General features: G+C 31.7%; 1 protein-coding gene across 1 annotated transcript in view; it reads left to right on the top strand.

Moving 5' to 3' along the window:
• The window catches only part of LOC106466717 (F-BAR domain only protein 2-like), a 114,579-nt gene that overhangs the window by 47,458 nt on the left and 54,640 nt on the right, over positions 1-12,481 (top strand). Inside the window, exons 10-12 of the mRNA XM_022394803.1 lie at positions 1,117-1,287; positions 7,229-7,387; positions 9,812-9,983. Coding sequence (XP_022250511.1) covers positions 1,117-1,287; positions 7,229-7,387; positions 9,812-9,983 — 502 coding nt within the window. The remainder of the gene's footprint in view (positions 1-1,116; positions 1,288-7,228; positions 7,388-9,811; positions 9,984-12,481) is intronic.

Raw genomic sequence — 12,481 nt, 5'->3', positions numbered from 1 at the left:
ATGTTACAAACTTTGAGCTACTTAGGATAAACAAATGTAGTTTCGTGTTACAATTTGAAGTCATTCTAGAAAGAAGAAAAAAGGTCAATTTAGGTTTATTTAAATTTTTGTTTATGGTTACAAGGTTGTAGTGAAAAAAAACGTATGAAATGCATTTAGAAAGTTTCAAGAATTACACAAAGAAAATTTGAAATTTTTGAGATGATGAAAAGTATTTTTAATTTTAACATAAAAATTACTTTGCACACTGACTATTCAAAATAAATACTCAATATATTCATGGACAAATCTTTATTTGATTTTATTAAAAATACTTCACTAAGAAATATGACTTTTTTGTGTGTGAAAGACTTGTAATATTAACTGAAAGACTGCCAAATTTCGTTGAAGATATACCCAATATAGTAAGAATTATAAGTATTCAATTTGTAAAGACTTTAAATGAGTACAAAAGATCACGTGAGATCAGTCAAATTGATCGAACTCATGTTGAGAGAGTTAAGCCACTAAATATTTTGACAAGGTATCTTACTTCCGCTGACAGACATAGCTATTCTTGATCAGTGCTGCCCTGTATTTGCAACATTTTTTCATGTGCCACAAGCCTTTCACTCCCATGTACACCTTGGTTCACATAGTTTAACTGATTCTCGCATGAAAATTACCATGCAATAAACCTCCACCACTAGATGCATTCCACACACGTGACTCCCTCTATGTTATTCTACCTAACAATCACTTCTCGTTTGATGGTGTTTGTATTTGGATATTTTATTTAGTGCTCTCTTCAATTTTTGAACTTCTGTATCAATTAATTTTCAAGTTTCTTACTTATTTTAACTAGTTTTCATTTGAACCTCTTTCAGTGATTGTATTATTTAATTTAGCCCCCCAGTGGCACAGCGGTATGTCTGCAGACTTAAAACACTAGAATCGGGATTTTGATACCCGTGGTGGGCAGAGCACAGATAGCTCATTGTGTAGCTTTGTGCTTAATTACAAACAAATGATTATTTAATTTTCTACCCAGTTACAGAACTTAGTCATTTTTCTGTGCTTTTCTTTCTTTACTAACACATTTGTATTGGGTTTTAATTTTCATTGTGAATTCTGAAGTGCAAGTTACCATGTCGGAGGTTGTACCTTCTACCAGCACGGTTACTCAGGCTTCAGTTGGGGAACTCGACTTTGGAATTATCAGCAATTATTCATCGAGAGATTGATCATTATTTGAGCCAACCTTCTTCTCATAATGTTGCCCAACTTCCTCCTGAACAAGCCAAACCTGTTCGGGACTAAAAAGCATTTGACAGCCTTTTTCCTCTGCCCAAATTTGTCATGTCTTCCCAAGTTCCTACTGTGGGTTCCATTAGGCCTAATACAGCTTTTTTTTTCTGGACATGATTTCCCAGGTATGTTCTGTTTTATTACTCTCTCCAATTTCCTATAATCCTGGTTACATAATACTCCTTCCTCTCAGTATTTTGTGTTTCCCCATCTCCTGATGTTGGGGTTTATACTAAGCATTTTGTATCTCAGTTACATGAGGGTACTAGCATGCCTTGCCCTCCGTGGGCTTCAGATCAGTTTTCTTTATCCTGCCATCAAGGTGGTTTTTCCATTCCTTGATTCTCAGCAACTTGAATCCATTTTATCCATTTGGAGGGTGGACTCTGATTGTCTTGTTCTTTTGTCCCAAGCCCAATTTTCTCACCTTCATCTTACCCTCACGTCTATCTTACAGCACTTGTCCATCATACATCTCCTCTACAAGACAATTAACCAAGATTTTGAGGGTGTTTTGAGTAATACATTTGCTTTAATTACATCCTTATTGGCACATTTGTTGACTTTGGCTCTTTCTTTAGACACGTGGTTCCTCTGTTGTTGTGATCTTTTGAGGAGAGATGCAGTTTTGTCCCACATTTGTTTGCCATTTCCATATCTTTGGAACTTATGCCTGGCCCCTTTTCTCCATCGGTTGGGTTTTGGAGATCTTCCCTCAACTTTGAAATCCCAAGTGGAAACTGTGAGACAGCAATCAACTCTTTCCTTGTTGGTTAATCGTTTGTCTCACACAGAGCCTCAACCATCCCCTGTTTCTGTTCCCTGTCTGAACCCTTACCTGTTCCTTCCACTAGTAGCTTCATTGTTGGCATGTTCCATTTGTCCTTCTTCCATAGAAGTTTATCGTTGTAAGTGGAACATTTTCCACCATTGGTCTTTGGGTCGTGGATTCTCACCTGCTTGTCCCGCTGTTCCTCTTATTACAGATTACCTCACTTGCTTATTTGATCAGGGGTCTTCAGTCTCCTCAATCGTGGGTTATCAGGCAGTCTTATCTCACACTTTTCATTTTTCCTTGTACTGTAAAGTTTTTGTTTCTTATACCTTATCACTCTTGTTCCTCCAGACTCTCCACCACATTTTCTTCCCCCCCATTTCTTCCAGTGGAGTAAGAGAGTCCTTACCATTTTCCAGTTCCAAGCTGCTGGGGTGGGGAACCATGGAGGTATCCTCTTGAATGAGAGATATACAATATAAACAATGATGACTCCATTCAGTTAAGAGTAGGGCGGTGGTGTTCTGTTGGTGTAGTTGACAGAAATCCTCCAAAAAGATGCTCCTTCTCTGCAGAGGTTCTCAGAGAGGATATTGTAGCTTTGAAGTTAGTCATCATAATGATTGGGATCCCTCATCTTACCCCCTCATGGAAGTTGGTTCCCAGCAGTTGAGTTTGGATTTAGAACAGAACCAATCGTAATATGTCCTCACACATGTCATGTGACTGGAACCCCTCATCCTACCCCCACATGGATGTTGGTTCCTGGCAGTTGAATTTTGATTTAGAGCTGAACCAATCACCATAAGTCCCCTCATGTGTTCAGGGAGAACTGACACCTCACTCATTTTGCCTCGAATGCACTGGTCTGGTATTGTGGGTCACGATGGGTGCACTTGTTAGTTGTTACGCTTCTACCTCTTGCGCTAATCCTCAATGTCTTTGTGTCGAGGATGTTACTGCTTTTGAGGTGGTTTGGTTTGAGAGGGATATCTATGTATCTTGCACTGCTCACATGTGCCCTGTTCCCCCGATCATTGGTGGGAATTTCTCCCTCCGGTCTACCATGTATAATCTTCTTATTAGAGGGTTCCCTCATGAGAGTGCCCTTCAGATGCTCATCGAAGAACACTTCTATTTTCTCCCTTCCACCGGTCCCTCCACCTATTCAGTGTGGGATTCTAGCAATGTATGTGAGTGGAAGTAAAGTACTGTGTCGGAAGTTACAATTTTCTTACTCTGAAAATATATTTCCAACAGGTACTTACTTCTGATCACACTTCCCACTGTCAACCAATGCTTAGGTTTCTGCCTAAACTCGAAGTGATAGTTAGGTAGAATAGTATAGAGGTAGTCACATGAGTCACGTGTATGGGTGGAGGTTTGTCGCATGAAAATTTGCATGCGAGAATGAGTTAAACCATTTTGCAAATAGAGGGCAGCACTGAAAAAGAATAGCTATATATATGAGCACAAGTAAGTACCTGTCGGAAATATATTTATAGTGTATGAAAATTATAACATTTGTAATTAGTTTTTCAAGTAATGTTTTTGATATGTTTAAAGTATTTTAGACATTTGAGGATGTTATTGTGATACCTCTTGTTTGGGAAAAGGAAGTGACTAAAAGGCAGTACTGTGTATCAGAAAAACTTCAGTATAAATGCTATCATTATAGGGGACAATATTTTTTATGTGTGTTTATGACATAAAGTATTATTTATCTTTTCTGAACAGGCTTTGTTTAGATGGAAAGCACTTTGGCTTGTAGGATTTAATACTGTGTTATCTTGTGTTTGTAATGGGGAGGAAGAAAATTTTTTTCTGAGCAATTTTTAATATTGAACAAAAATCACCTTGAAAATGTTGAGATCCAAATTTAAGATAATTTTTCATACACAAAAATAGATTTTCATTTGTGATCTCAAGTTTTAAGTAACTGCAAGGTTGGTAGAGTCAGCTGTTGTTATAAAGTGTTGCATAGTACTCGTAGATAAACGACAATTACAGTAAAAGGTAATTAGATGGGAGTTGTCAAATCATCCAACAGCATCTGACTACAACTAAGGCCTTTAAATATAGCTCCTTTGTGCTTCTCTACAAATAATGAATATCAAAGATGGAAGTTGATAGAAATGTAAACATTTAATTTTTTGTTATTTCTGAAATTATGGAACTTGAGATAAATTTGAAGTTGCAGAATTAGGTCTAAATTTGGGGAGAATATAGTGAGAACAATTGATATGTATGTATTTAGTATTGACTAAATATTTAATTGAAATATCATTTTGTATGATCCTGACCCATTGTAAAAAACATAACTTTTTCAAATTCAACATGCATGTGTTGAGAGATGTATAGACAAAATTGAGGAAAAGTTTATGGGCTTCTGTTCATAGTTATATGAAGGTGTCTAAACTTTGACACCGTAATGTGCAATTTATCTGCAGTTATGACAGCATTGTCGTGTTTGTGATTTTTCTGTTTGTTGTTCTTATAGAATAAAATATTAAAGGATTTTGTTGCTTTATTTCAGTGCAGTCTATGGCTGCTGGACTAATAGCAGTTGATGACTGAGATACAGAAAAACTTTATTAATACTTTGTACTCTTTATTTTCTTACTATTGTTAGTGAGTAGCTATTAAATATCATTCTGAAACCAGGCTTGTTTTCCAAGTCTGTCTAGTAACCCTAGGCTTATTCTGGCAGAAAAGACATCCATTTAATTAATTAATTACTGTTTGTAAAATCATAATTACAGAAAATCCTTGATGTGAGATTTATTTTTTCATAAGAAATCAATACTTTGATAAGATATTACAGTGGGTTCAAAAACTTTTATAAAAAGAAAATTATTATTAACTAAATTCTTAATATATATATGTATATATATATTAAAAGGGATAATATAAAACTGAAAAAAATCATACGAGTGCCAGAATATTCATTAGATTGTTTAAAATACCATATGTATATAATATTTTAAGATTGTTACATTTTTAAACTAAAATAGCTATGTTACTTATCAGGATAGTAAAATAACCTGTAAATTTGGATATTGCATAAAATCTTACTTAAAGTCATATTATCAAACTTTTTTTTATTGGTTTCATGAATTGTAATTAATAAAAAGTTGACATGAAGTATATGTTGGGAAATGTAATGTTTTATAATACATTAATGAAATTTATATATGTATGTCAAGGTATCATATACCCTTTAAATGTCAAAAATATCACAATTTTCAGGATGTGGTATACTTTTTTTCACCTAAACAAAGACCCTTAAAGTGACAATTTTGCACAAAAATTTCAAATGCATTTTTCTCAAAATCTGAAAGTTGGCATTCTCACGTTGGTTTTTAATTTGTAACTTCAAATTTGTTGATGCTGTAGACTTCACAATTGGTATAAATATATATTATTAGTGTATCTGTAGTGTGTACTAAGGTAAAGCTTATAAGATGTTTGGTTTTTATTAAATGACCATTAGGGCCATAATTTGACCTTGAATTAATTTTCAAAGTTTTTCTTAGGCAGACTAATTCTTCACATCCCATCAAAGTCTAGACCCATTTCCAGTAGCATTCAGTCATGTTTGTATAAGTTACTGGGAACATATGGCATTTATTTTTTTATAATATGCAAATTAGCCACAGTAGTAATGTTACACAACATGTGCCAGAATATGTCTTTGTACCTATTTCAATATATTTTTATACAAAAAGCATAATATGAAGATGTTTTTTTCTGATAAAAAGACAAAAACCTAGATAACACTATGTAAAGGGTATGTGACCTTAAGCATGGCTGCCCATTTGTCCCTGATGTCACAAGTTTTTGTGGGGAACTGGCAGAACCAATTTTGAGGAAATTTAACATGAAATTAAGTAGATAATTAATTGGATGAACTGTTTGCATTTGGCAGGCATTCAAATTTTACCATATTTATATCATGAATAATGGCTCAACTAAGTGAGGAATATGTTTAGTCAACATCAACTAAAAGTGACATTTAGTGCTTGTTATATCACAGGTACCTTTGCAAAATAGTGGAAGGGGTGGTTCATCCATTTACTTATAACATTACTTTTTAAGCCTGGAATTACTGGGTACCTTTGGTAGTATTTTATATATACTTGTACCAATCATTCCATATTTATCAATACAACAAGGAGAGAGAGAAAAAAAAATCAAATTTATTTGCTTTTCTTAAACTCTCTCCCTCCCAAATAATACAAGGAAACTCATACACCTGAAGACTTGATCTTTAAGAATCACAAAATGTGTTTTTGTACAAGCTTTGCAGTTTCATGAATTCATTTACATTGTTTTTGTTAAATAATGACTTTGAAAACTTAGGTGACATCAAGCTCTGAAAGTTGGACTTTGCAATTTTTCCCACTTTTTTTTTAAACCCTCCCGAGTATTATGATGTTTAAATATACACTCATTCCCTTTTTATTTTTTTATAAAATTACTTGTAGACTTTTCATACAGCGTTGAAAAACATTTCAGTTTTACAAAGGCAGTTAGCGCATATCATTGATCTTGAGTAAATGAGTACTGGGAAAGCTTGAAAAAAGAATTATTAAATAATTGGCAAAATGTTTACCCATGATGCTTAAGACTAGTTAAATATTTCATAGCACTTTTCTGAAAGAAAATGTCATTTCATTACTTTCTCAACGTGTTTGGACAATTTTTTCATTTTGAGACAATAGGTATCTGTTATAATGACATTTGGTATGATAATTAGAATATCATTTTGTATGATCCTGACCCATCGTAAAAGAAGTAATTTTCTCAAAAACAGTTATATCAGGTAATATACTTCACATTTTAATAACTTGCAAATACATACATATTGATCCAAAGACTGAAAATATTGTTAAAACACATGTTTTTATCAAGTCTGATCATCTAGAAAGTGCAATCTGTGAATTATTTAAAGTATATTATTTTGAAAGTTATATGGATTCGGCTGGTAAGCAAGGGTAGGTATATTGAACTATGGAAATACTGAATTTGCATTATTCATTTACAGTTGTACATCGGGTCTCTTGTTAATAGGTAGTTCATTTAATGTCAGTGTATTGAACTAAATCTGGAGCCTAAAAATATATGTTTTTTAAATTTTATGCTGTATTTTAATGTACTTAATAGATTAGACATAATGTTGATGTATTTGATAATGTGAATGTGGTCATCTGTCCTCTTAAGGGCCAGTCAGTTTTGAGGAGGCAGATTTGTCCTCCGTTAGTCAGGTCAGCTCTGCAGACACTTCACAGATCTACAATGGAGAGAATCCAAGTAAAAAAGAAGGTAAAAAAATGTCTCTCCGTCACAAAAGCAAACCATCCCGCCGCACCACCTCCTTACTGGACTTGTTTTTCCCATCATCCCTTGGTATGTTTGTTGCCTGTCGCTTTTGTTGTTGCACTTCTAAATTCCAAAGTTTCTTGTCTCTGCAGCTTTAGCTAGACCCTATACTGGCTGTAGAGTTTTTCTGTTTTAGTTACTCATGCTTTTCTTTACCAGATTGTCAGTGCATTTACGTAGTGTGAGTAATGCCATTCAGATGTTGTCTGCAAATTAGAAAAAAAGAAGTATTCAATTTTACTTTTAATTTGACTAACAGATTAAATATTGCTATTAAGGGTGCTTTTCTCCTTCCCTTTTTTTTTTTTAAATATCACAATTTGATTTGCACAGATACAATTGTGAATTATTTTGATACTTCTTTCACTGGTTTTTTTTAATTTTCTCACAATATCTATCAAAAAATGTAACTACATCAGGCTATAATAACATTGAAACCTCAAATATTGATATTCGTTAAAATTTGTAATAAGAATACATCACTTAATTTTTTATTCGTTTATTAATACTTCAATATGTTAAAAGACACAGATGCTTAAACATACAGTATAACTTTAGTGGGGGCATAGGTGTTTTGTTTACACAATTTGCACTTGTTTATTTTCATTTTTAACTAAACATGCCAGACAACAAACATTCTGAAGAATCCCCTTTTGATTTAAACAGTGATGTTAAGCAATCCTTTCTTTACTTTCAATTTATATTGCAAGTAAAAGAATAGAACCTTTAAGTACTGTGAAATAATTTATAGCATAATACAAGATAACATAGCAATTGGTTCTAAATATTCTTGGTTAATTTGGCTTGAAAGGCTGAAACTTGGCTAACAAAGCTGTACATGCACAAGTTTTTTCAAGGTTATTCTGTAGGATAGTTGAACTGAAAAATGACATAGAAAAGGTTAGATGTGAAAAGAGAATCCCCCAAAAGAATATAAATGTATAGATGTCACAAATGACAGAAAATATTTGCTCCGATCATCTTAAGACATTTATACAATTGCACAGAATTACATTCAACGTGACAAGAAACTAGTATAAAGTGATCAGAGCCCTGACAAGTAATGCTGGAACTGGGAACACAGTCATTACACAGTGGTGCTAAAGCTTAAATTGTTATTTAGAATTTTTTAATCCATACAGTAGATATATTTGTAAATTGGTATTATTTGGTTTATCTTCAACAAAAAATTCAGTCTTATCATTTAGGTACAAGCTCATTCATTAAAAAAATATGACTAATTATGTTAATTGTACTTAATTAGACTATTTCATTGCAAAAGGTCAATCTAACTGTTATACTTTTTGTAACCATTTTTCATAGTAAACAGCTTATTCATAGATATTACTCAAATAATTTATTGGGAACACAGAGTTTCAACTTCAAAACACATCATTCTGTTTCTGCAACAGTTATTATTTTTCAATAGATACTCAAACCTAAGATATCCTTTTGACATCCTTTATCGTTATAAAACTGTCATCCATTAATAAACTGTTTGGTGCTATTCACTATAACATATAAATCTGAAAGATTTGTGATATTCTTTTGAATTAAATCAATATCCTTTATAGTCTATTATGGATTTCATTATTTTATGCTTCTAAAAACTAAAAGCAATAAGCATAAAAATATTGAATAGCCACATTAAATTCTTTGAGCTTTGCACATCACACTTTGAAACTGAAAAGGTGTAACATTATAGTTAAGGAAACCAATACCTTTTAGATTATTTTAAAAGAATCTTCAGAAATATCTGTGTTGTATAATAAAACATGTCAAAGTTTACAAATCCTTGTAGAAATAAGTTTTTCTCTTTTCATTATAATCTACAAGCCATCACAAAATTATTTTTCTGGTTCCATGGTTAGCAATATCAGCATGCCACTGAAGTATTTGGCTGTTAATTTTTAAACTTCTTTTTTTTTTTTCTTAGATCAATGTTTCCATAATTATTACAATTTTTACCAGCAGTTTTGGATATTATTTTAAAACTATATTTAACGCATGAACACACATTCCTGTATAGATCACAAAGCAAGGAATCTATTCATGTAATAATTTTTAGGTTCATCTTGGCGACAGTGTTTTTTTTTCAATTTTCATCGTAATTGTACATACACGTGCAAGCATTATACATGTATAAAACATTTTTCCATTTGAGGAGAAAATTTTTTATGATAGAAATAGAATCATGGATGTTAAAGTCCGTTTTTAATTTACAGTAGTGTAATAGAATGCTTTTTTTTTGTTAAGTTGGCAATATGCAGTTTGTAATGTTTTTTGTGCTTGTATTCAGAACCATTCTATATTAATTATATTTTTTGTTTATGTTCATCAATGTGTGCTGTAAAAACCAATATTTAGTTAGCTAGCATGTGCATGAGATGGCATTTTGCAGGCGGTGGTCATGATATTGACATCAGCCCAACACCTTCCCAAAATGTTACCCCTGCGGCAGTTTTTGCTTCCTCAACCTCTGGCTCCACTTCTGAAAACAATGAACAGCTCTCTAGGACAACTTTTAGGGGCTCCAAATGTAATCATTTTTCTATCAATCTATCTACCTATCTATGATATATATATTTGACTTTTTTCTAAATAATTCTGTTTCTATCTTGAAACCTTCTTTTTTGAATAGTGTTGTAACTTCTGATATTTTATTGCTCTTTTTCTTCTTACATTAAGCTGAAAATTTATTGAGTTATGAATTTGCCTTCCAGATAGTGTTAAATGAAATAAGTTTATAATTTGTGACCATACTTCACTCTTTAGATAATTTTATTTGCTCAAACTATTTTATTACTTTAAATTGTGAGCACATTAATAAAAACGTAGTAGTAAAAGCTTACATAGTTTAAGTACTTGTTTGTTTTGCATAAGACTAAATAAGGTTTTGTTGTTATTTCACATAATCTGTGCTAATGTTGATTTTGTATGAAACATGCTTATTTTGTACCACATAATTGCTTTATTTTCATCTTTTTTTCTTTGCCTTTTGGGTGGTGGTGATGGTTTGCTTTACCAAGGTTTTTGCATGCTTTTTGATTATTTTGTATTTTTTATATTTTATTTTATTTTTGTTAATTATTTTATTTTGCCTGTTTTTAGATTTATCTGCATGACAAGTTTTATCTTCCTAAATATTTTTATTTTGTTAATTTTTAACTGCTATTGTTAAAATAGAACATTACTGTTTTATTTGTTAATATGTGTTCCTATGTTGTTATGTCCATGAAAAATTGTTGATTTTAAACATCCATATTGATTGCCTAAACTTTTCAAAATCTTGAAAGAAAGAAGACATAAACTAAAATTGATTCTTCTTTTGTGATTGTAAACATAACTGAATTATTGTAATTTATAAAATCTGAAATCCAATAATAAATAGTGCCTTTTGTTGCCAGCTAGTTACTATTGATCTAGTGACCACTCTATTTTAAATGTTTTTGCACAGGACCACAAAATGTAAGGAATATAATTTATTCAGGTTTTGATGGTGAAAAATGCTTATTTACTTTGAATAAAAACAAGTTAGTGTAGAATGTAGTTGACGGAGAAAATAACACCTTATAGTTGTTTACTACTATTTTAGTCTCTGTAACAAATAAAATTTAAAGTTTCGTAGTTAAAGCTACTGCAGTGTCTTAAAAGAAGAAAAAGGGGGAAACCTATAGTTTGTACATGTGTAAATTTTAAATATTGTACCTTTGTTTTCAGAATTATGCTGGAACTATTACTTAATTCTGTTATATTCTATGGCAGGTTAAATGTAGGCATAATATTTAATCAAAATTATTCTTATACAATCACTATTGAATTCATTCTCTAAAACCTAATTGTAACATAGAATATTTTAATGTGTATTTTAAAGCATGATATGTAAGCATTGCAGCTAACACTGCAATATATAGAACTGTTTTTCAGATAGGAAAACATTAAATTTACCTTTTTCTTGTTTACTAAAAAGAATAATTGATGTAAGTGATACAGTTTAATTACATAAAACCATAAGTTTTTAAAATAATTAATAGCTAAGATACAATTAAAATTTTCACTAAACTTTAGTGTTTCCATGCTAGTTCTCTCTGTTGAGCAACTCATCACACTCGGAGTTTAAGGTTGCCTGAAAAATGTAAAAAAACGAAAATAAATCAAATAATAATTGTACTTAGCTATTTGAGATTCAAAGCATTTTTGTAAAGTTAAATTACTGGGCATCCCTGTTCACCCTTTGTCCAGATACTGCTTTTAGGTTAATCTGAGGCATTCTTTTAAGTTATTCCACTGTTTTGAAATTAAATACACATTTTAAGTGAGTTAAGAAGCTGCTGCATGACCATTAGTATAATTTAGAAATTAAGCTCAGAGCAATAAGACACACTATCAAATCAATAATTTGCACCAATTTTATTTTCGGACAGCCAAATGAATATGTATTCAGCCTTTGTTTCAGTTTTTTTTTCCAGGTGGCACCACAACTCTTGTTGTTTCTTTGTAATATAATATTTAAATTTCTTAAAAGGTGAACTTGGATTTTCATTATTTAATTTTACACAACCTGAAAATTTTACAATAGTTGAAATTTTATTTTGGTTTACATTTAATTTTTATGATCTGATATAGCATGGCTCTTTAAGTTGGTAAAATCAGAGTTTAAATTATAAAATTTTAACTTTAGGTTGAATAAACACCTTAATTCACTGTAGCCTTTCAGTGTCCAGATGATAATTCTGAGGGCTTATAAAGCTAAAAATTGGGTTTTGATACCTGCAGTGGGCAAAACTCAAATAGCACATAGTGTCTGTTTGTATAACACTCGTGTGGAAAGAGCAGGGACTGTTAACAATGCCCTGTTAAAAAAAATCACCATATAACAAAAAAAATTAATAATTTGTTTCTCATTGAAAATTTTGTAAGGAACATTTTGGGCACTACTTGAAAATTAAAAAATATTAAGCTTTTAATAAAATGTGAAAATATTGGATTTACAAAATTCATTTATCACAGATAGTTGGCTTTGGAAGACCCCCCCCC

This window comes from Limulus polyphemus, unplaced genomic scaffold (genome assembly GCF_000517525.1).
Source record: "Limulus polyphemus unplaced genomic scaffold, Limulus_polyphemus-2.1.2 Scaffold2358, whole genome shotgun sequence".
NCBI classification, from domain to species: Eukaryota; Metazoa; Arthropoda; class Merostomata; order Xiphosura; family Limulidae; genus Limulus; species Limulus polyphemus.
The sequence above is the reverse complement of the archived record's forward strand: the minus strand, read 5'-3'. Positions and strand labels throughout refer to the sequence as shown.